The sequence below is a fragment of the Magallana gigas genome, chromosome 1, assembly GCF_963853765.1.
Source record: "Magallana gigas chromosome 1, xbMagGiga1.1, whole genome shotgun sequence".
In the NCBI taxonomy this organism is placed as follows: Eukaryota; Metazoa; Mollusca; class Bivalvia; order Ostreida; family Ostreidae; genus Magallana; species Magallana gigas.
In genome coordinates this window covers 8,531,107-8,557,629 of record NC_088853.1, presented here as the reverse complement: position 1 = coordinate 8,557,629, position 26,523 = coordinate 8,531,107, and the positions used below count along the sequence as shown (strand labels likewise).

At 30.2% G+C, this 26,523-nt stretch overlaps 1 protein-coding gene and 1 long non-coding RNA gene across 3 annotated transcripts; both read left to right on the top strand.

Annotated features, from left to right (window-relative positions):
- The first annotated feature begins 144 nt into the window (after positions 1-144).
- LOC136274696 (receptor-type tyrosine-protein phosphatase alpha-like) lies at positions 145-26,188 on the top strand. 2 transcript variants are annotated; one of them, XM_066082180.1, is made up of 27 exons: positions 146-300; positions 2,301-2,432; positions 8,681-8,821; positions 8,960-9,097; positions 9,330-9,467; positions 9,729-9,866; positions 9,962-10,102; positions 13,589-13,726; positions 15,518-15,655; positions 16,327-16,453; positions 16,732-16,796; positions 16,891-17,045; positions 17,208-17,301; positions 17,399-17,466; positions 17,582-17,618; positions 17,717-17,814; positions 18,288-18,419; positions 19,784-19,932; positions 20,104-20,239; positions 20,405-20,554; positions 20,737-20,830; positions 20,933-21,006; positions 21,751-21,885; positions 22,202-22,312; positions 22,957-23,102; positions 23,838-23,973; positions 24,760-26,188. In XM_066082180.1, exons 2-27 carry the CDS (start codon positions 2,366-2,368, stop codon positions 24,880-24,882), a joined length of 3,069 nt encoding a protein of 1,022 aa, XP_065938252.1. In that variant the 5' UTR covers positions 146-300; positions 2,301-2,365; the 3' UTR covers positions 24,883-26,188. The 2 variants fall into 2 exon arrangements, with proteins under 2 accessions (XP_065938256.1, XP_065938252.1); XM_066082184.1 differs by lacking the exon at positions 15,518-15,655 and having other exon boundaries at positions 145-300.
- LOC136274727 (uncharacterized) lies at positions 5,271-8,146 on the top strand. The gene is made up of 3 exons (XR_010713161.1): positions 5,271-5,671; positions 6,518-6,727; positions 7,227-8,146. It is a non-coding gene; the product is annotated as an uncharacterized lncRNA (long non-coding RNA).
- Positions 26,189-26,523: the final 335 nt, after the last annotated feature.

Sequence of the window (26,523 nt, the reverse complement as noted above, 5' to 3'; positions counted from 1 at the left end):
GTGAAAAGGTCATGTATTTACCTACATTTTCATACTTCATTCTATCGTCCACATTTTTAACAGCGTAATGTCTTTCAGGATATACAGTGTTTAAGTACTGCATGCTTTCATAATGGTGCATGCTATTTTTTGTTGTTGTATTTTACAGTTATCTTAAAAGGGAATACAATTACTGACATTGTTACCATTCATTTTGTCGCCCACGTCTACAACAGCACTATGTCGTTTAAGATGAAGAGTGGGTAAAGTACTGCGCACGTTGAACACTCGGCGTCCACTTTAACGGAGATCTGATAAGAGGTAATTGGGACAAATTTAGATAAGTGACAGTGTTTTGTACTAGTTTACAGAAAAACGAAACACTGGGCAAAATTTGAAAGTCCATTCTTATTTCAATTTGATGAAGTTTGAATCCTTATGGAAGTATTAACTAATGATTAAATAAAGAAATTGCATGATGAAAAATGTTATATCTTTGACATAAACCATCCAGTTACTCCCCGTTTAATTTATTCCATCTGAAAAATGTGGGTTGTTTTTTAATTCATGACCACTCAGATTTTCTTAATGAAGACAAACTATTTGTTTCAACTATTGATGGCTATATTGAGATATCGTTTATCATAATATTAGAGATAAAAAAGCAACACGAACATATAATTATACACCTTTTGATATAAATTATAAATAAAAAAAACCATGTTAATTGCCACATTATACATTTTAATTCTTTTTGATATTTATCATACTGTTCAGATGTAACTCTCATTCATTAAGACTGTGTCATGCAGGTTTTTATATGCATACAATGTATGGCTCACATAGGATTAATGACCATCGTTAAGCTCTTCTTAAAATTGCATAAAGGTGCTTAAAGGTTGCTTAAGTACGATATATAAGCCACATTTAAGCTATATATGATGCTTTAAGGGGGACTTAAAGGGGGCTTAAAGAAAGCGTAAAGATGGCTTAAAGGTGGCTTTAAGCAGCTTTAAGACTATCGTTAAGTCAATTTTATGCCACTTTCAAGCCATTTAATAATGAATAGAGTCTTTCAATTTGACACTTTTTAAAATGACTGATTTTGGTATTTCTAGTATATGAGATTCACAAAATTCTATCTAGTACCAAAAATTGATTTAAAATGAATTTTGTTGAAGATTAAAGGAGAACTGGACACGGATCACTTGACTATCATTGCAATGATGCTTTGATGTGCTTACTCTCGTATGACGTCACAATTGATTTGATTGTATGATGTTATGATGTCATATAACCATTAGAACATCATACAGGATTTGATAGATCTTTTTCCTTTACTTAACAGCTTTAAAATAGTCATTGTCACAATATGAGCTGGGGGACATTGAACATTTTAATTTTAGAAACGCAAATGTATAATATCATATACTGTTAATATAATCAGATATATATAATCTGATAGTTATCGGTTCATGTTAATTGATAAATCTAAATTTTGCATTACTTTTTTGATAGTTCAAAACAGAATTTGTCACAAAAAGGTCATAATTCCAAAATAAGGGTTAGTATTGATTCCTATAGTTGCATCTCTTTTAAATGCCAAGGGAGTATCCTTGACAATTTTATAAGTAATAAAGCACGTTGACAAATTTTTATGTGCTATCACATTTTTTTTAAATTAAGAATCAGAAACTTAAAAAATTGAAGGGCTGATTTCAGCAAAGTATTGATTAAATTAAGATATTGCTTTGTAAAAGAGCCAATTTTATTTATTTTTTTAAATTCAAATTTGTTTTTTTTCTCAAAAGTAATGAATGTTATTTAAAAATAAGTTCCATCAAATAAACAATTATTGCAGAAAATTGAAAGCCTTACAAAAATTCATATAGCAAAAAAAAAAGGGGGGGGTAAGTCCTATCAATATATCTTTCTTGCAAGGTAGGCAAGTAGTCATGAGAATAAGATATGTTGTAGTGGACATCTTACTGTAAATATTTTTAAAAAACCCAAAAAAATAAATAAATTCATCGACAAATAAATTCACACTGCAACGTTCTGATCCCCCTTAAATTACAAATATGAAGGAAAAGAAGAATCACATTAGCTATCAAGGAGTTCACCCTGGCAATTCGATATAACATTTCAAACAAACACATATATCTATGATTTAATAGTTATTTTTTTAATCATGAATATCAGTTATTAAAGTAAAAAAATATATAGATCATTTAATTACTGATCAAAACAAAAATAGCAAGACACACTGCCTGGAATATCGGCTGCTGTGGCTATTATGCAATTCTTAGTTCTATTTTTAGAATACTGCACAGTCTGCTTACAATGGAGATGCAATGCCACTGTGTGTGAAGTCATGTAACAGGGGATGAAAATGGCCGCAATACTCAATGTATTCCTTTTATCTCTACCTGTTTCCAAAACTGTGACGTACAGTGAGTAACTTGAATTAACTCTTTACTTTGTGGACTTGATATAATTGAATCGGCCAAGTTAAAGTTTTACTCCGTGTCATCTGTCACTCTTGCCTATATTGCTTATAACTATTGTTTGCTATTCTTATCTATATCGATCATTTGTTCATTATTATCATTAGTCAAGAATTAGGCTTCGGATTGTTCGGGTGTAGTTTTTGGATTCCCAGAAATTGTCCACACCGACCTAAAGTTCAAATAAAATGCATTTTTACCATCTAGAGCATTTTAGTCTTATTGTCACCGGATATAAAGAAACACCTTATTAACCCCGGTGATAGTTTGAACAGCATTTGTAATAAGAATACCGGCATGTAGCATCGTTTTTGAAAGTGGGATAGGGGTTGACTTATCCGAAAAAATCTTGACAAGCCCCCCCCCCCCCCCAAAGCTTACTTTCCGAAATCCTGGAAATCTTAATGCGGGGTGGGGGTGGGGGTGATTGTTTTATATAGGAAACAAGCACACGATTAAAATTGGTAGATATAGAAAATATACCTATGATAGTTAAATGTAGAAAGTTATAACCATTGTTATATTTTCAACAGATTCCTAACATGAAACTCATGTTTCAATCTTTTTTTTTTTATTTATTCATTAAGCCGAAGCTTTGGACTTTTGTTTTGGTTAAAAAAATAAAACTCTTTTAATAATAGTTTCGTATTATTCTTCAAAATATAATGCTGCCATGTATAATATTTACCCGAATAAAATAAAATCCTGAGATCTATTCACCCATTGTTACCCTGACAGATCCGGTTCTTCTAATCGAAATTTTAGCAAAATAATTCATAGGTAACAATTTAGATCATACATTTCTATTCATAAATTCCCATTTAAGGCATGCCTATAACATGTACATTGACATTGGTTGTCATTAATAACAAACACTATATACTTCTTCCATCTACAAATATACATCTATAAAAATGCATGTTTATTTCATCCATGTATGTACTCGTAAAGATAATGACAAAATAACACACACAATCTCTCCGTCATGTAACTGTGGTATGATGTATAATAGCGCAATCTTTTTTTAATTGTTTTATTTTTTGAGATTAATCTTATCTTAAGAGACGTGTATTTTCACCATGCAGTCTATCGCCCACGTCTTTATCAGTGCCATGTTCTTCAAGATGTACAGTGTGTAAAGTACTGCCCAATTCACTACTCGGCGTACGCTTAAGAAAGGATCTAACAAGAAGCAATTAAAACAAAGGAAGATAAGTGTACAAGCTTTACTTTATGCGCGTTTTACAGAAATAACAGCAAACAATAGAACACACAGAAGTATGACCGTTCAGTTCATTGGTCATATTTACTGACAATAATTTTTTTTTTATTACTCGTGACGTCATGTAAACTCTACCAGTTATATAACTGAGGTCATTCTGTCTTTCAGATGAAAAAAAACAAGATTTGGTTGATGATTCATATACTTTACTTAAGCCAGAACAAAGAAAATAAAACATCAAATGGTATGCGCTAATGCCAAATAAACTGAAAAATCCTCCAAAATCGCCTTACAAAGTTAAGAGCACACAACAACACAATTCACTTTGTATACTCTATGTATCGCATCGAAAATATTATGAATTCTTTTTTATGTGTGTTTTTATGAATACTTATAGTTTTGAATGATTCACATTTTGTTCTTTAACACCACAAGAATTAACAATTTATTCCCGTCAATTCTTCCAGATTTAATATGTTAAGATTAATTGTCCCCATTAAATTATATACTATTATTCACATCTTAATAAAGATAATTAATCTTTAATCTTAATCATTATAACATTTTAAGAATTCAAAAATAGATTTCATTGGTTATTTTTTATTCTTTGATTCGATTTAGTTGTTTATTTTTTGAAAGTATCAACTTAATGCCTTCCTGATTATACAAACGTTGCTTTATACATTTGACAATATATAAACTAATAAAGAATGTTTTATTTCTCCCTCAAGAAGCGAATTTGATTTCAATCAAACAAAGGTAACCCTCGCCCACTAGAAAATGAAGCTTTTTTTAAATATCGCAACTCAGTTGTTTAACAGAAGATCAAATGACAAACAATAAAAGTAAATTAGACTCCATGTGTTTTAAATTAAAGACTGCGTACAATACAAAATATTTTTGAAGAATTATTAGAGAAATAAATAGTTCCTATCATTTAGTATAATCCATGATACAAAAGTCTAGAAAATAGCAGTCCATACATATTAATTTTTTCTAATTTTTTTTTCTTCATTGCAAAATCGATTTTCATCTTTTCATTTTTGAGGTCGGGGTAATCATGTACGTTCAATATACATATGGTCTCAATATTACCTCAAATAATAGCAATTGTATTACCTGTATATATTCGTTCCCATTTTATTATTGCCCCTTTCGCACCGTTGTAAGCGGGCAAATTTAAGACTGTTCCATTTCCACTATTTCAAACATCTCTTCTTAAACACAGCTGTGACTGTGCAATTTCAAGACAAGGCTACTCTGTTTGCAAGTAAGGAAGGGCAAAAATGACACGGGGCGAAAACAGCCCTGTATACAATATTAACATACAGCCAATTTATGACCCCCACGTAGAAAATAAAACTTTATAATCCGTATTTATAATGAGAATAATGTTACAAAATGAATGAATGAATGAATAAGTGGATGATAGGGATCCATCGTACGATGTTGCAGCTCCTTAGTCATCAATTTTCACAACACTGATTTCGTTTTTAGCTAACTATCAGGTATTTATGCGTCAACATTTAGTATTTAAAACAGATACCTTTTTAAGAGGAAGAGTTCTATTTATTATTTTAAAATGAAATAATGTTATTTAGGTTCATCTTTAATAAAGCGCTTTCACATTTTATTGTAATATATACTGACTTAATAATTTTATTTCAATCCTACCATACAAAACCGATTCATGTTGGACTATTAGAACCTTTGATGACAGGACACTTCAATGAAAAACATCTTTACAACAACAGTTGATGTAACACTAAATACGAGCACCAATAAGAGTATAGCTGGGTTTATTTTACACAATGTAAACCCGGAAGAATTTGACTTTTGTCGGGAATGTAAACGAAAAGATATACTATTATGTCGTTTGATATGGATCAGAACTAGTTGGGAATGGCTGCGTTGTTCAGTGCTTGTTTTCTTTGTCTGTTTGTTGTCCATGTCCGAGCATATTGTAAGTACAAATCAACTTGATATGGAATTAGCAGTTAGTAAGGTACTGAAAGCTAAAACGACTTATAAATGTAAAAAATAAGTTCAAGAAATGCTGAACATCTGTTTTCCCACATTATTTATGGGTTTCTTATTTATATAATTGTAAAAACATTCTTACCAACAGTGTGCAAGTACTGTTAATTTATTTTAGAAGTTTTAATAGGAGCTTCTAAAATATGATTTCCGTTACGGTTTGAATGTAAATGTGGATTTAAAAAAAACCCACGTACATTATTACATGTATCTTGAAGATTTATTTATAGAGCTTAGTTGAATATAAAGTTTCCAAAATATTAACGGCAGAAAAAAAATCATAAATGTATAAATTAAACTTGACAGCTGAGCATTTTTGAATTAGTATAATGGGATGATTATAAATGCTATTCAATTGTATTCTTAACCTAAAATTAAAAATATGCTGGAGTTTAATTAAATCCCTTATTTTTACTATCTATTTGGAACACAACTAGTAAATAAGAATAAATCACAGTAAATACTAAAACTTGAAGGACTATACATTTAAAAAAAAAATGCTGCAGATACATTTATGTAAGATTGCAGTATTTAGTTCGTCATAGCGTAAAAGTGTTAGAGAAAAATCATATGTAAGTATAAATGGCACGTTCATATTCGAGTGGTATTATTTAGCAAACGTCATCCTTACCAATTTTTATATCTATCAATTATTATTGTTTTAATTGTTAAGTTTGCATCAGTAATATCCAGCAGATTATATTTTTTATTCGAAAGCAACAATTTGTTTTTATTACATGAAATTAAACGGATTTTAACCTTTTAATATTAGCTCCATTTGTGAATAAACAGACAGTAGTAAACATCAGTTCAACATACTCAGATTATTCTGTGTCTCGAACTGTCGACGGAAATCTTGACCAGAGTGGCTCAAGTTGTTCTCATACTAGTAATTTGGGAAGTATTAAAAAAGCGTGGTTACGTATAGATCTGGGACGAGTCTACAGTGTCAAGTCAGTCAAGATCTGGTACAGGGGTGATAGTGAGTATCTACCAAAAGAATTAAGGTTGAATTATGAAAAAAAATGTTGAATATAATCTGTTCATTTAATATCATATTCGAAATGTCATTCGAATCCAATTTAAAAAATAAAAAAGAAGCACCTTTTTGAAAATAATTTATGATTGTAACTGTGATATTTAGTTAGTGCAAAAATGTACATATAAATAACTGTATAATATAAACAGTACACCGAAAATATTCATTGTAAAAATCACCTCCACGTTCAAAATTTAATCAAAAATAGAGAAGTTATGAATTTATTTCAGTTGAATGCTACATGTAAAAGAATATTAAAATTTATATATATGTTAAAATTTTGGAATTAAAATATGTATTAAAAAACGCTCTATCGATCGATATTCATCGAGTGCTTTTTTGTATTTTTAATTTTAAACTTGATATTGAAAAAAAAAATATTCCATGGAATTTTTTTTTATATAAAACCGACCTTTTTCCAATTGAAAACTTACTATCATAGGGGGATCACCTTACAAGAACACTGTACGACTCCGTGGATACTCTCTCCGTGTGTCCAATGATACCAATGTACCACCACCAGAGTCCTCGTGTTACAATGACCCAGGAATCTTCACACTACCCACCATTGTAGAGGAGGACTGTAAAAGAACAACTCGTTACATCTGGATATATCAGTCCAATACACCAAACGAAGAGCCTCCGATGCTAGAAATATGCGAAGTGCAAGTTTTTGGAAAGTAGCATTTATTGTTGCTTAATTTAAGAATAATACACCCATCCTACTATATTTCCTTTACCAAATATTACGATGTAAAACCGTTGAAAACAACCAAACTTTTTCACAAAAATGTGAATTTTATAAAATGAAATAAGTTACGGTGTTAACCTTAGAAACAAAATCATACTATCTCTGTTACGTTTATGCAGACAGATGTACAGTAGTGTTGTGTAATAGTATGTAGTACTGTAAGGATGAAAAACACCATTAAAACCCCAAAATTTGGATGCTACACTCACAAATTGTAACAACTGGTCTTGTAGTTTCAACGAGGAATTTTAAAAATGTAAAATTGTCAACGCACGTGGACAATGCTTGACTCAGGACGCACGACGACAATCAAAAACCATTAATAATTGGTCCGTCGTGCGTCATAAGTTTTCATTCGTCGTCTTGCGTAGACTCTTAAACAATCTAATACCAGAGTTATGGTACCCAGGGGATCATCATGGCCTGCGTGCCTCTTGTTTATATTATGAAAGTACATAATTTAGTTATTATTTTTTAATAACTTTAAGTAACAACAATTTAGTTGTTTTGTGAATTTAATTGTTTCAATTAGACAGTTTAATTATTCTTAATTAAAAAATGTCCAAGGATGTTCCAGAATGTTTAAAATGTTTTGAGTGTTGGTTTTTACATGTAAAAAATGGAGTGGTGAAGTAATCTTCATCTTCATACTTTTCTACAAGGGTTCTTAATGACAAAATATTGTGTTAAGATGGACTTTAGTCATATTGCTGTATAATATCTATTATGCTAAGGTTATACAATGAAAATAAAAATGAAAAAAACCCCAAAAAACAAAAACAAAAAAGCCTGTCAAAAAATTATTTGAAAATCAAAGTATTTAGAATTTGATAATTGTGGTTTGATCTCTGACCGACACATATCAATTAACTTGATTTTGATCGTTGTGATTATTGTTTCCTTGGTATATGACTATATGATTTTATGATATTTTGTATACTGTTTAAAGAAAGATTTGTGATAAACCGGGAATAAATATATGGTCTCTAGAAAAGTTTAATGGCTATTTCTAAGTCAGTTGCAACAAACGTAAGCGTAACATTAAATTAAAACATAATTTGACTATTGTTAAATAAATGGAAATAAAATTAACAAATATCAGTACCTATATTGAATTAGCACTGTATTCGGTATATTTTATCTAGGTTGTGAAGTGGGATATTATGGTAGAAATTGCACAAACAAATGTGACCACTGTAAAAATAGTGTAACTTGTGGAGTACAGAATGGGGAATGCGATGCTCTAGACTGTAGAAACGATGGATACCAACCTCCATTATGTAAAGGTAAGACTAAATGTATTATTTATTTTTTTGAAATACAATATCAGATATAACTTATTCATTCAGTATAGGTATAGGTACTTATTTACTAACTCAATTGTATTTCTTTCATTTTGTTTAGTTTGATTGTTATTTTTTCAGAGTGTAAACGCGGTAAGTACGGACTTAATTGTAAAAAACAGTGCAGCCACTTTTGTATCGACGATGACTGCCATAAAACTGACGGAACCTGTGTAATGGGCTGTAAGAAAGGTTACAGAGGAAATATTTGTATAGAGAGTAAGGTTTTTATAAATCTATCTATCTATCTATCTATCTATCTATCTATCTATCTATCTATCTATCTATCTATCTATCTATCTATCTATCTATCTATCTATCTTTTAATCTTTCTTTTTTTTTAAAATGGATATTTGAGTCCTATATTAAATGGATTCTGAGGGGTTTTTACATGCATTTTATTCATTGAGATGAGTTATATAACTTTAAACTTTGCTATATTTCTACATAGCATGTCAAGAAGGATGGTATGGACTAAACTGCTCTGAAACATGCGGAAACTGTTTAAAAGATACTATATGCCATCATGTTACCGGGACTTGTCCGAAAGGATGTGCTGCGGGTTATAAGGCACAAACTTGTAAAACCCGTAAGACAACTATTCACTAAAACGCTGTGTGGCAATGATTTAAAAGAAATGCATCAAATAAATTAAATTGCCGATACCTTAGAAATTCCTAGAAAGATTCCAAAAATCGATTTGAATCCAATCTTAATTATCTTGGTTTTAAAGGAAATATGTTAATAATTGTAATATCATAATCTTCATTATCACTATTTAAGAGCATCATAAAACTTTGCTTATTATTTGAATTAGTTTATCGAAAAAAATTTCATGATCAAATTGAAGCTTGCAACGATGGAAAATACGGAATGAATTGTCGGTTCAACTGTAGCAGACACTGCTTAGTTGGCGAGGTGTGTAATAAAACAGACGGTAGTTGTCGGTCCTGTGCAGATGGATATACGGGAATTAAATGTGACACAGGTAGATTATATCGGAAACTTAACTTTATTAATTCAAACTGGAAATATTTTATAAATTACAAGATCGTTTTATTAATATGTCGTTATTTTCTGAAGAATGTAAAGCTGGAAAGTATGGCAACTCCTGTTCTGAGAGTTGTGGAGCCTGCCTCCATTCCACTGGCTGTAATCACATAACTGGAGATTGTAAACTTGGATGTGAACCGGGGTGGCAAAAAACAGCAAAATGCAAAACAGGCAATTATTTTATTTCTTCGAGTAGTTTTACATCATATTTGATTATTTACAATATAATTTTTTTAATCAATTATTATAGATGCATGCATTCCTTGAAAAATATTGTTATACAAATAGGACTATTTGTAATGATTGTATGAATGAATAACAAATGAATGAATAATGAATGGTGACAATGTAATTATCTTGTGTATGTTTATATATAAAAAATGTCGGACATTGTTAATTTATTTCGCTGCGCAATCTATTTGTTAGTTGACATATTTTTATGGATATCGCCTGTTAATAAGATTAAAAACAAAGAACTAGGTACAGGTTTAATATTATTTTGCCCTGTTTTTTAAATATCCCAAAGAATTCAAATGTCACGTTTATTTACTCTAGAATACCTATAACTTAAGAATCTATAAATAGTTACCTGATGAGACTTTCACAAGATTAATTATGACGTCATAAACAGTGCAATTATTCGTAATTTTCATAAAATTAGGCAGAAGATGCCAGTTCCTTAATTTTTTTTTTTAGCTCACCTGAGTTGAAAGCTCAAGTGAGCTTTTCTGATCACATTTTGTCCGTCGTCCGTTTGCCCGTCCGTCCGTCTGTCTGTCTGTTTGTTCGTCTGTAATTATTTACATTTTAAACTTCTGCTTTAAAACTGCTTGGCCAATTTTAACCAACTTTGGCACAAAGTATTCTTATGGAAAGGCAAATATAAATTGCAAAAATGAAAGACAGATCTTCATTCAAAGCGGAGAAAACATCGAAACTGTAGAAAAACAGGGGTGCATTTTTAAAAATCTTCTTCTCAAGACCTACTGGGTCAAATTTAATGTAATTTAGCATAATTAATTTATATGGAAAGGAAAATATAAATTGCAAAAATTATGGGCTAATTCTGTTTCAAATCTGAGTTATTACGAAAATAATAAGAAAGAAAGACGTGTTTCAAGCAATTTAAAGCATCCATGAGTCTTGGTAAAATGGGTAGGCATGACCGGGCCAGGGCAAAACAAAAGATTGACAGTTATTAATCTGCCAATCTCATTAAAATGTCAAGATATTTACTGACCAGTATATTGGTATTCGCTGTAAATATTGCTGCAAAATAATGCGTAATTGGAATTGACGATTGCCGATCTGCCCGGCTTTTCTTTTGCCCCGGCCCGGGTTTGCTTACCCATTTTACCAAGACTGGTATTCCATAATTCTAAAACGAGGTTCTTTGTTTAAAGCAGCCATGACACTTTATGATAAACGGGTCGATCTGACAATGATGAATTTGTTTATTGTGCAACAGTTCGTATACAAAGGGAATCTTTGAAACATGCAAAATACATTGGTGCCGATTTTGTGAAGTAAATTGAGGCTAAATATTTTTGGTATAAATAGTTTTCACATATGTCGGTGGTGTTAGCTTGTTGTGATTTTCGTTTCGTTTTCATTTATGCTTTGCGTTAACCTGGGAACTGTCGCTTGTTTTTCCTGATTTTTACGTATCAAAGAGACTTCAGTAAATCTAACAGTTTACTGTTTACTTGCTCGAATTAAGCAACATCTGATGTATTAAGAAAGATCTAAAATGCAATTCATTCAGGCTATCGGTAATTCGGTATCATCTTTTGCGTAATGGTAGAATAATGCAATATGTTTTGTGAGATGCTCGGCATTTTCTCGAGTTTATTCAGTATAAATAGAGTATAATATCGCTGACGGAAATATGTAGGTATATACATGTATATGATTTATTTTGAAAAATAAATTGTGTTCTTTATTGTGCATGTTTCTTGTGTTTAATTGTTTACAATTTCTATTTACTTACCATATTTGAGTGTTAAGCTTCGAATTATAATCAAGATACAGAGATTTGCTCACAATTCTATGTTTGTACACAGATCTGAGGCCATTCATTTTTTTTTCCATTTTAAGCTTAATGTAATAAACTCATGTGAACAAAATATGACTTAAACCTAGCAAAATGTTGAGCTCTGTATCTTGCTTATAATTCTACGATTGACGGTGAAATTTTGGTTGATCATTAGAATCTATATGAATTAGAGTATGTTAAATACTTGTACACAAAAAAATCAAAGAAATGATATATTGTATATAACTACTATTCTTTATACAATGAATAATGTGAAATGTAAATTTAAAAAAAAATCCTTAAAACAGTTACCATAGTTCTGACACTTTTCTGTTGCGGGGATAAAAGAATTATCGCTATTCCTAAGAAAATATTCCAGCGGAAACTTATCCTTGTTTGTAGCCATTTGTTATTTTTGAATAAAAATGGAAATAATGGGTGGGCCATAGTGAATTAGAGTGACGGCCTGTCAATACGGTAACATTGATTTTTATAGCTCTTAAACATGTCACGTGACAACATTATATTTCACCTTTCAATTGTAATATTCACATTTTCACGTTTGTTAAAATATGTATATATATATTTTCTCTTTATAAATATTTCATAATTGTTGTATAATATGCAAGTTTGATTTTGTTCATTTACATTCATTTCATGTACTCTCTGAAAAGAGGAATAAAATATTGAATGAATGAACGAGTTTACGCGAGGTAAACAACAGTCATTTAATTATAATGGAGAAGACAAATTAAATTGTTAAATATTTTTAATATGAGAAATTGAGCGCATTGGGGTGCAATTTTCTTCTTCACATATATACATGTAGGTTTTTTTTGATAAAATACAATAACTATTATATTTTGAAAAAAATACAATAACTAGTAAGTAGTTGAGGAAGAAAATGTACCTATATGCTCTCATATATTTTGATCGCTTTATTAAGTGGGGGAGGGGGCAGAACGAAAATAACGAAGAATAAGAAGTTATAAAACAGTGTACCCCTACCAAATATTAAGTTTTATATCTTGCGTAGGATTTCTTATTTTGTGTAAAAACAGTTTTTCGTGAAGGTACTATGTCAAAGATTACGTGTATGCAAAGATAAGAGTAAAATTTGAATACTTTACAATATTTATTTTTTGTTATTCTACCGAGGGCCAAATGGCACAATATCTTTTGAACGCCCATGGTTGCTCAGGTGAGCGATGTGGCCCCATGGGCCTCAGTCTTCTTTTAATAGTAGAAATATGTCCGCAGCTTCGCCATCGATGAAACTTACATAATAACATGTGTTATCACATAAATATATTAATTTTTTTTTAGGGGGGGCGGCTGCTGACACATTTTCTTCTTCAATAAACTATGAGAAAATGTGCCATTTTCAACACTTTTAACCAAATCTTAGAAATATGCCAAAACGTTGAAGTCATAATTATTTTTTGAAACAAGATAAAAGTTCATAACCTAGTACATTATGTACACACATATTCAAGATGGTAAATGCGTACGTATTTTTATGAGATTTAAACAACTTATAAATTTTAGTCAAATATTGGAAGAAAATGTACCTTCTTCTACTAATATTACTAATATCAACCCGATTCTGTCAATATTTCCAGCGTGTATAAATGGTACCTTTGGATTGAGCTGCAAACACAACTGCAGTGGAAATTGTCTCAATGAAAAACCTTGCAACTCAATAGACGGAACATGTTCATTTTGCTCTCAAGGATGGGAAAATATTTGGTGTAACAAAAGTAAAACGAATCTAATGAAAATTGTTATTTAGTATTGCAAAGATAATGAATCACAAACATATTCTGATAAGGATGACGTTTACTTAGCTTGAAAAATCCACTGATGATATTGAAAACCCATCTATTATATTTCACTTTCTATGAAATAGGCCAATTATCTTATGCTTGAGTTAGTTGCTTTATTAATATTACTTTTAAAATTGGGAGGAAAAAACCCTTTAAAGAGATACTACAGCTCATTTTGCTCAAACTTCATGAAATGACAATTTTCCCATAACTTAAATTAATTTTTTTGCAAGTTTAAAATATGAACTTTGCAAAAAATATACTTTGTGAAAACTTAATACATTCTTAATTAAACTAATAATTTTAGACGGTCTATAAAGTTAATATTGCAAACCAAGCCTTTCGTTTAACAGTGCATGCGCATCGATTGTAAACAATTCAGCTTTGCTTTCAGCAACAGGGTAAAAATACCACGAATTTTTACAGATTTGGCTACAAAAGGATAAAAAAAGTTTGAGACTAAAAAAACAAAACAAGTGCGAACTATATATTCTGTACAAGTTTTAACATCAATGCATCATTTTATTTTTAAAATATTATAGCAAATAGATTAGCCGAGTTTATCTCTTCTTATTCGTTGTCGGGTGCCTCATTTATAATAGCGTTTTGATGCTGTACCAAGGGTAGACATTTCTTAATAATTAATAGTTAAGACGCTTTATATATGTCATGTGCATGATCCTGTCCATGAATCATTTTCACTGCCTGTTAAATTCTATAAAATTACCCCCAATTCCGTTGAAAAATTGCTGTTTTTCATAATAATGTGATGTAAATAAAATTTCAAAATTCGACATGATATAAATTTTACATTTCGGAACATCTTGACAAAAAATCGTTAGCTTATCATTGCAGTTACAAAAATTAACTTTAAGTACACGCACAACTTATATTCTCCTTTTAAACTGTGATTAAATAAAATGAATGACCAAGATGAGAAATATAAGCTGTAGTGACTCTTTAATTTTACAATACAAATGAGATTGTGTAAATATTACAAGTAACTTAACATTTAAAAGTGAAGTACGGGTAATGAAAAGCAGTGGTGCTAAGTAGTTACAAAGAATTAGAATTTCGGAAAGATGTTTTAATTATTTTCGCAGTGTGAATTTATTCTATCAGTTTAAAATCTCTACATCAACAGACATTGAAGGACTGATGATGATAGCACTGAAACGTTTATGTTCCTAAACTACTTATTATTATGGCTTAAAATATGTCTGCTGTCAATGATCAACGTTTTGAGATGTGGTGTCTTTCTTTGTTTTTATTACTTCTTAATATTTTTGCATTTTATGCTAAACAATTATCATTAAGGAAAAGTAAGATGAAAACAACAGAAAGTGTGAAAAACCACAACGACTTAAAGTTTAATTTTTTTTAATAATAATAGCGCTGCCAAAATTTTTAAATCACAATCAATTAAACTTAGTCTGAATCCTCTGTGAAGCCATAAATATTTTTTTGTTTGATCCTACTTCTATTATAACGTTCAACAATTCTTTTTTTTATAAATACATTTTTGTGTATAGAACAATTTTCATAACAATAGATTCTACTTATGACATTAAACTTGATATCAGTTCGAATTTCACAACTCAAAGCAGGAGTATGCAACATTTTAAACGATCGAATTGTGTTGTTATATAAAATAAGCGTTACCTTTTAAAGTCAAATGTGTAATCTATCTATCAAATAATTTATATATACATATAAAACACTTAGCATGCAATGCCACTTGGTTTGGAGATGGCTGTAAGTCGCAATGCGGATACTGCCTCATTGAGAATAATTGTCACCACGTCAACGGCAGTTGTCTCTTGGGCTGTCAAGAGGGTTTCACTGGAGACTTATGTTTCGATCGTGAGTGTTGTATTTACGTACTTTGATTAAACGTAAAGAAAGGAATCTTACCGTTATCAGACATACTTCTTGCATTGAAAAATTCAGGAAATTTTTAAAACAGTGAAACAACTGTATTATCAAATGATTTTAATTAATAATTTTAATCAAATTTGACCATCTTGTTTTCGCACTAAGCTTTGGTCAAGGTCACCATTTTATCTCATCTTAAAGAAGGATAAAATGATAAATGATAAACAGCTATAAAAATATTGTTGCGTGGTCATTTTGTATAAAATATATATCTTATATAATACTTGTTTGTACTTACCACATTATTTTAATATTGTTTATAAAAATGTTACTTATTCAGTTTTGTATTGTTATCATAAACAAAGGTTTATTAGGTACTTTTCATTTATACAGTCTTATATTCCGTTAATAGCAATGCTTATAACTAGATAATGGCATCAGCATTCGTTCCCTTGATAGTGTGACCGATATAGACACAAATTATGAATTTATCGTGTAAATAAACATTGTTGTAAGTTAAATGCTTCATAATTCTTCGTATACATGTATACAATATATATACTTTTTGCTCATATTTGACAATAAGGTTGACATACAAGTAAAACAAACTTTACTCAAACAACGCAAATCAAACATGATAATCGTTTGTCTTACTCTAGGCACACTACAGATGGATGTTTCTTTCCCTGGTACAATTGATTTAACAGTCCTTCTCCTGATAGTGTGCCCTGTGGCCGGTCTATTATTCATTGCACTGTGTGTTGTCACAGTAGTGTTCCTATTACGGTATCGAATATTTGGTATCTTTTTTTAATTGTTATTTTTATGACATAATATATCTAATTAGTTTAACGGTTTTCCCTCATATATTTGTATGAACATATACGTAAAAAATACATTTCTATTTCTACACTTTTTACCTTCAATATTAAATACTTTTAATTTATAATATCTGTAGATTGTCTCCATCGGTATGTAAAATGTTGTTATGATTGATTTTTGATCATCATTTATTCATTAACAACATTTTATTTTTTTTTAAATTACATTGCTTGTGATGCTAGACATCGAAAAAGAAAACAGAAAAACGAAACTACAAATGAAAAGTTTCAAGAGATTGAAGATCAAGGTTTGATAAACCTTTTTTTTAAAATTCAAATCCAACAAATTATGATGGTTTCATTGTTTTTGTTATTCTCATAACTATGTCTTTAACATACTAGATAATGAAGATGAAGAGTCTCCAGAAACTTTAGATGACACCAATCTTTACACAACAGTACAAATTCGTTCTAAAAGCATAAAAACAACTGATCTTCCCTCTGTCATTAAATCGATGGGAAGTGATACAGATAAAGGCTTTACTGAAGAATTCAATGTAAGAACAAACAAAAAAGATAAGTATCAGGTGCATTAACATTGTCCTAATATTTTTTCTTTTAAGTAGAAATAATATTACATTGTATGGTAATCATTCAAGGTAAACATATTAGGACATTGTCACGTTTCAATTTTCCTTTCTTATTCACATTTTGTAAAGTCTATACCCTACGGAGAACAATCTGACATCATTTGCACCGTTGGAAAACTGCCAGAAAATATTCCAAAAAACAGGTTCAAGACAACATTTCCTTGTAAGAATTACTACTTTAGTACAACCTTTTCATGTATTGCATTTAGTTAGTTTCCTTATGTTCATTTGATTTATTTAAACAAATTAAATAATTTCAGATGACCACTCTAGAGTTGTCTTACAATCTTCAAAGAATGGAGACTACATAAATGCAAATTTTATAAAGGTAAATCTATTATATTACAAAATAATACTTTATAATTACACAACTCTTTAATCTTTTTTCCTGAATTGAAGTCACCTATAAATGAAATAGAATTAATATTGTTTTATGCTTTTAGAATACTTATGGTGATGCGGTGTACATAGCATCCCAAGGTAAAACGAATTTTGCATTTGCCATAGGATCAAAAATGACAAAAAAGTTTAAGAAAAATAAAAGCAAAACCTATCTTTATGTTTATCTTATCAAACAGGACCTAAACCGAAAACGGTCGGTGACTTTTGGCAAATGGTATGGCAGGAAAACGTATTTGTCATTGTCATGGTAACCAATTTGAAAGAGGGAGACAAGGTTTGCTATGAAAGTTAAACTTAACTTCTTAAAAATTGGTCTAATGTTCTTTGTTTAGATATATATTATTCTACGAATCTTTGAGATATTATTTTAAAATTATTATATAGTCGTCATACACTTTTGTAAAAATCCAACAATTTAACTTTTATTTCAATTGCTTTGCACGATCAGACAGATGTGTCTAATTTCACCGGTTGCAAAAATCAAATTAATTCGGCCTTTTTCCATCATACAAAGATATTTCATATACTTCTCTTGTTTTTATATGTTTGGCAAAGTCCTAATGCAATTCAAATCATATATGGTTTCAAAGTATATGTATTTTTCAAACGAACATATATTTATTCAATGTTAATGCATTTTCCTAGATAACATTTAAAAATACTCATTCAAAGAAAGAAATTAAGTTACTGTATGACTCATTTGGTTGACTTTAGTTTCATTTTTATAATATACTTTTTTTTATTTAGATCAAATGCGAGAGATACTGGCCAACTTCAGGAGACAGTAATATGGTGCTGGAAATCTTTACCGTCCAACTGTTCTCGGAGAGAATATACGCCAATTTCTCAATCCACAACCTGAAGTTATTTAACAGAGAGGTTATATACGTTAATGTTGAACCAGTCACTTACTTTCATACAATATGAATTCTTTTCTTTTTATTTTTTTTAAAAAACTGAATTCAATCATATACTTATTTGAAAAAAAATATTACTCATTCCTTTGCTTTTTTGTTGTGAACGAATCAAATGAAATTTTGTAGAAAAAAAATCATGTTTAAGAAAATGCAAAAATAATAACGTGCGAGTACCCAATATTGCCGAGTACCCGTTATTGCCGATCGTTATAAAAACAGTCAGATTTCCGCTATTTATTCATTGTTTTTAGCGACAAACAAAAATAAATAGAGAATATAATTTTTAATACACCATAAGAGTTGGGAACGAAAATAAATTACTTTAAACTTCTCAGAACTCACCTTAACAAATGTAAGCCTATGAAAACGTATCTCAATTGTATCCGTGCGATGACACATGCCACTGAATGTTTGAATTGTAATTCACTTTGATGACAGGGCATATTTTGTTTAGGACATGTACCATTTACATCTCTGTTATCATATTTGACAAAAATAAGCAAGATACTATTTCTACTACACAATGTTTAAGACAGAAAACCGAGCGTCTGCTTGCTTGTAAGACGCCATTTTGTTTTCAATCTGAGGTGGATTAAAGATTTATCGACATGCACCTGCGATGTAAATCAGAGGCGTTGCTATTAACTTTCACACACATTATTTGTTTTACCGGACTCACTAAAACTTATTTTTACAAAGCTTTTAAAGTTTTTTTTAATCATTTGTTCCAAGACATGATAAGCACATGTTCCTCCGTTTGTGTGCATGTGGCCGCAATGACATCGAAAATAATATTGCTGATTATAAGATTGAATTGCGATTGTGATATAAAATTTTTAATGTTATATTCTTACATTTTATCTTATATTGTTAGATTTTTTTTTTTTAATTTTGACCTTTTTATCGATTAATTACTGGAAACTAACGAAAAGATATGAGCGACAATAATGGATGCTCGAACTTCCTGTAAATCGAAGGTCACGGACAGGGTTTAATTTTAGCCAGAAGTAGGTCGATATTGATGAAAATAAAATAAAAATTATTCCTCAAATTAACATTACTGTAATGAAAAAACCCTGAAACTATAAAAAAAAACCCTGAGAAAACCCTTAGAGACCCTGAGGTCGCCACTGAGGATACTGAGGAAACCCTGAGGGACCCTGATGAGTGAACAGTGCATAAATTTACCTAGAAATTTTTACATGACAACTTACATGAAGAGAGTAATAGAGAAAACTTGTGTATGTTTTAGGCAATAATGGGTACTTGCACCTTATATGTGGGTTAAAACCGCATGTGCTATACTTGTTTTCTTTTTACTATAAGACCCAGGAAACCCGCCAAATAACACACCTACAGTACACGTCATGGCCCGACCATGGTACGCCTAACCCTCTGGAACTCCTCTCGTTTTACCATTATGTATCAAGAGCTCTGGAACAGCATCCCGGACAGAAACTTGTTGTTCACTGCAGGTACATAAAATGGTTTAGTATGTACAACATACAACTTTAATATTATTTTTATGTTCAAATCTAGCAATTTGTATTCTCATTAGAAATCACTTTAATCAAGTAGCCTTGTGTTCCTTAATAATTCATTCTTTATTCATATGTTTTATATCGTTTATACTACTTATTTTTAAGCGCTGGTATAGGACGTACGGGGACATTTATCGCCCTTGATGCTCTACACAGACAAGGGGTCAAGAAAGGCAAGATAAACATTGTGGAGTATGTCCATACCATGAGAGAAGACCGAATGAACATGATTCAAAATCTGGTGGGTCGTTTCCAAAAAATCAGTACAAATATATTTTACCGATTACAAGTGTAGCATTGACAATTTAATATACTTCGTATTACATTTGATTTTGTATGTATTTGATTTCAAGTATGCTTTTTTCTATTACTCATTTTTATTTGGACTTCTTTTTTATTTGTACAGAATCAGTACAAGTTCCTATACCATTCACTGTACGAGAGTTTCAGAGCAGGATGCCATGTTCTAAGGAAGGAAAACTTTGTTCAAGAGATGGAAGCTCATATTAAATCGGATAAAGCTACAAACTTGTCGAATTTCCGGACCGAGTTCAAAGTGAAGTCCTTCATTTACTATACTTTTGTTTTTGTTTCTCTTTCTTCTCGATATTCCATGTAGTGTATGTTTCACAGAAATAAGAATTCAAATAATTTAATTGGTTTTAGACGAAGTTGTTTAATTTTATAAGTTTATGCATGTATACATTTGTATATAAAGTGCATCATGTATTTTCACAGGAGCTTGATTCTATGAAGAGAATTTTTGATGAAAGTGAAAAGCAGATAGGACTTCAAAATCTCAAATTAAATATGACGGAAAACGTTTTACCAGGTAAAAACCAATATATGTAAACATTGGTGTACCCGCTGTGTAATGTGTCCATGACATGAAACTTTCAGCATCGTCTTACTTTCTAATATTGATTGATTTCAGCGGACAAAATGAGAATTATTCTATCATCCCACGCACAAGAACGAGGAACCTATTATAACGCTGTCCCTATTTCGGTAAACGTTGTGACATGTTTACGAAATGAGAAAGACAAATATTGCTCGGCCTTCTCAAAAATTTTAAAATGTTTTTCATTTACATATTAAAACACCCCAACTATTTTTCTTTTTATTTCAAAACTTTCAAAAGAAAACAGTTCCTCAATTAGGACAATGGTTGACATGATTGTTGAGATACCAATTTTTTAAATTATTTATATTTATCACATATTTATATAACTATACGGTGAGTATGACTCATTGTATAAATATTTGATATTCCGCTGTGCGTTCTTAAACCACGTGACATCATGGTTAAACATGTCGTAGCTTTGAGGGGATGATTGATGTAGAATGAAAAAGTAACAGAATATTTCAATTGAAAAGTGTGCAGTTATAAAAGTGATGCATTAAATGATATTATATTATTTTTTTAATAAACTGATAAAAATATGTTAGAAAATTAAATATTGTTTTTGTTAATCTTCATGAAACCCTTTTTCTGTGCGTAAGTTGTTGACGTCTTTTAGTAAAGGTGTTGTGAAGCTCATAATTGAAACGTTTACAAACAATTGGGATTTTACAAAATACAGTGATAAAACGAATAATCGGGGTTCGAAAACACATACCCCGTTGGATAAAAATCATGTAACATCGCAAATTATGAGAGACCCTATGTATACACATAGAAGTTGATTTACACCATTTTGTTCGTTAGGAATTAATTGCTATTCATGAGACTGTAGATTGATTTTTTTACAGACTTTTACAACAAAAGACTGCATCATAGCCGGTCAGTACCCGGTCCAAGGGGCGGGGATTGATTTGATCCGCCTCCTTGTTGACCAAGAATGCAGTTCTCTGATCTTAACACACCCACTGTCTGAAATACCACACGTAAGATGATGCTTTGTCTTTATTTTATACAACTTTTTTACGGTTTGATCTTGAAAATATAATATGCTGTGTATTCAGTGGTAAAAAAGTTCATTTTAGCATTTTACAATTTTCTATTGATCGTTCTGAAATTGTCTGGATGATAAAACTCTTTAAAGAGTACTTTACTTTTTACAACATTGTTTTATCTTATCTAAAAAAACAAATAATTAAACGGAAAGTCATTTTATTTGTAAATACCTGTATTTTGCAATTTTGAAATTAATAACATGCCATAGCTGCGTTATTTCCATTTCTGTTATATTTGTTTAATCAGAGCGGTAGTTGGTTTTCGGGTCCATTGTTCAATTATCGTGTGGAAGTCGGCCCAATGAACAAATTGTCTGCAGATGTCAACAAGTATAATGTCCGAATAAAGCCACCATCAGTATGTATTGTATTTTCTAAGCGGTAAGGGTATACGCTAAAATGATTATAGAATGTAACTAAAAATGTACGCAATCAGTTGTTTCGCCTATTCTTTTATATATATTTTTTAAATTAATTTTTTTAGACTGCTGCAGCTCTGGTAAACAATCTTGATAAGAAATTGTAAATCGATGTACACCTTTTCTGGCATAGGTGTCTCTTGTTGATTTGCAAGTGTTGTCATTCTTTTAAGATCGTATATCAAACAAAGTTACGTATCGTAAAAAATACTCATAATAAATGATAATAGTTAATTAGAAAATCATCAATGATTTATTTTGTTAGCTCATCTCAGTTATCTTTTTTAATAAAGTAAATATTCTTTTATAATATGCATTACGTAGCTAGATATCTATATACATGTATGTGCGCTATCTACTCGGAAGAAAGAAACAAGCAAAACTTAACAGTTAACAAATTTACACCATTGGATATAAAATTGATACATGAATTGTATTTTTGGTTCAAGACATAAAATTGCACATTCATAAGTATAAATCTCATTTCATATAATATGCAAGGCATCATATTATTTATTTAATCATAAGTAGTTGACCGTAATACACAGTTCATGTATTGAAAAAGTTAATAAACGCTTTTTAGAGTAAGGGATTGCACAAAGTATCAATGTACGAGATAACAGCTTGGAATCCCACTGAAAACCTACCACAAGTATTACTGGACGCTGTAAAACGTATACAGTTATGTGAACTAGTCGATCCGGAGCGTAAACTGACCATTTTATCCAGGTACACTGTGCATTCGACATATGTTTTAATGTTATTTTTTACAATAAAATCTCAATTTTTAACTTCAAATTATTTTTCTACAAATGTGTTCTCAATTCTTACTTCGACTGAGAGCTCTCATGAAGGTATTCAATGTATAATAAAGGGATATTGAACAATTTTGAAGAGTTTTAAACTAGTTAGATATGTATTGCTTGATAACTTTGAAAGTGAAATGAACGAAATTCACATGACAGACAACATATGAGGAGCCGGTCATTTCGCACTTTAATTTTTTTTAAAGAGTTATCTCCCCTTGATGAAAAAAAAAGAAATTTTTTTGTTTCGCCAAAATATCTGCGGTAAATGATTGATTTTATTTCATATTTAAATAAAGAGAAAGTTTATGCATGTATTAACCAAAAGAGTTTTACTAATTTTAAGTTACTTTTAACAATTTCTTAATAAAACATACATTGCCCATAGACTTCAATGCAAAATTCAAGGTGTAATTAGTTGGGCCATAATCAAAATTTTTAAAATTCCTTTGGTAGAGTATTTTTACTTGATAACACCTTCACAATGATAACATGATTAAGAATATCGGACCATTCATTGATAAGGTACAAAATGTGGTCGTTATACATCGAATATCTTAACTTTTCAATAAAGCGTACAAATGACATACTTTAGATATGAATACACTTTGAATGATCGAACCATCTTTATTTTACAACTATTTAACATTGCAAACAGGGACGGAGCATCCATATGTGGAGAGTTCTGTGCTGTGTATAACGCCATACAACAACTACAACAGGATCAGGAGGTGGACATGTTCACCATTGTCAGACAGCTACAGAGTCGGCGACCGGAAATGATCTCAGACTTGGTATAGCTTTAAACAACTGTTTTTACCTGGGTTTTTTTTTATAACATTCGGTATTCAGATTTACATGTTCAAGTGTTATAACAATTTCACATTTTATAAGACAAAGTAGGCAAAGCAGGGAGGGGTGGAATGATAGGGTCAAAAATTCAAATATAAAAAAGACAGAAGTACAGAAGATCTTTTAAGGTTGCTGTAGTATTTTTGTGTACTTCAACGTTGCTTTACATATCAGTCAATAAGCTGTAGCGGAGTTAAACGTTTAACTACAGTGTTAGATTATGTCATTATTATGTTTTATAACAACAGAATGGTGGGGAAAAGTGATTATTTGTATTAGAAAGTGATATTTTAAATGACAAGAATAAAAAACATTTTGAGATTTTATTACCCCCCCCCCCCTATTTACTTATGATATCCTTTTTGCTGTTTAAATTTATGTTTATTGAATTAGAAATAATAAGTGACATCAGCGGTTTAGAGTCATCTTTCAAAGAAAACGTTATTATTTATTACATTTTTTAAACTTAAGTAGCTAGGTTGTTCGCCATCAGAATTTTAATTCGCAATCTTCGACGATTAAGACGTTAAAAGAAATTCAAATATAATACGACGTGAGAAAACTCTTGTTGTATAATACTTTGAGAACAAATGGAAATACACAATTACTTTTGCAACCAACTGGGTTTTTTTGTCTTACAAAAAACTTGAGCTAGGTTATAACAACCATATACAGCTAAAGAAAACTCAAAATGTCGTTTTTTTGTTATAACACGTTGTATATTGCAGAACGGGTACTTGTTATGCTGCCAAGCTGTAGCTGAGTTCATGAAGTCTGACTCAGAGGACACGTACATGAACTCTGTCAGTAATACAGTGACTGTTGAGGAGAACATGTATGCTAATACTTAATGCATCGAATGAAGTTTGGGTGATGAGAAAAAACGAACTAGGAGTTCAACTGATATTTATTGATAAAATTTTCTGAGTAATTTTTGTCTTTTCTTTTTTAAATATTTTTCTCACGTTATTTGTTGCTCTTTATTGTTTTATTTCTTATTTATTATTCAATAATTCATTAATTTTTCTTTGTATTGATTTATCATTAGTGATATTTATTTTTAATATTTCTTTTAGTATACGGTATTATGCGAAGATACTTATTAGTTTCTACATTGAGCATTATTAGTGGCAATATTCTTCCCTTAATAAAACTATGCTAGCATGTTCTTTGATTGTTAATTATATCTGCTATTTTATTTTATTGATTATATACGATATTTTATTCTACAGCAAATTGTCATTGTTTAAAAGACGGAAGTATGATTTATGGGGTATTGATATTTTCTTTTTATTTAAAAGGCTTGTTTAGTTTCAATGTGTTTTAAATACATTTCTACAGACATAAAAAATACAGTATTTTATCTACAATATAATTGTTAATATTTGTTTAGTAATTTTTGCCTTATTTATATTTCTTCTCACGTTTTTTCGTGTTCTTTGTTGTTTTAATTTGTTAATTATTGTTCAACTAATGTATAATTTGTCTTTGTTTTTATTAATGATAAAGTATTATATATTTTGAATAGTTCTTTTAGTGATGAGGTATTTTGCCAATAAACTAACTAGTGTCTACATGAAGCAGTATTAGTAACAACATTTTACCCTTGATAAAGCTATGCTAGCATGTTGTATAATGTTTTGTTTGCTATTTCATTTTAATGATTATATACGATATTTTATTCTATACAAAATTGTAATTGTTTAAAAGACAATTTAAAAAAAAAAATTAAAAGTTAAAAAAAAAAAATGAGAGAAACGTAATTTACTCTTGCAGAAGATTTATAGGGTATTGATATTTTCTTTGTAACGTAAGGGTTTGATTTCTAAAGACATACAAAATATAGTATGTTATCTATAATGTTATCTACCATAAAACCATAAACTAGATGTTGGAATTTGTTATATGCTAAACTATAAATAACATAAAAGTTTGCCTTGCTTTCATATTTTCGTGACAGACATTGTTACTTTCCTATTTTATAGTGATAAGCACAAGTGCTACACAGTATTTGCTTTCAATGTGGCAACGAGAGCTATTTCATTCTAAAACGATAATAATTTCGTAGAACTATAACATGACTTCTTTTTCTTGTTTATGTGTTTAAGTGCTGATTTTACAATGAACTATAACCAATAAAATTTACTATTTATGCTTTTTTGCTTTGCTTTTGTTTGTGTTTTTGTTTGTGTGTGGGTTTTTTTTTTGGCTAAACACAATGAAAAAAGTGTGAGACAGTTTTAAAATCTCGCACTAACAAAAAAAGCTTTGTTATTAGTACGAGATATTAACTCGTTATAACTACTAGTATTTCATCTATTGATATGATGACATAACTTTAATTAGATGTATATTTTTATCCTCTAGAGGTTCGGAAGCGTAAAGGGGCTTACTCTTGTGCGTTTTTTTAAAAATATGTTTGAATAGAAATATAGGTTTAACACCTGAACAACCGTTTTTGACACCCTCACTGTGTTCCTAACCTATCACCA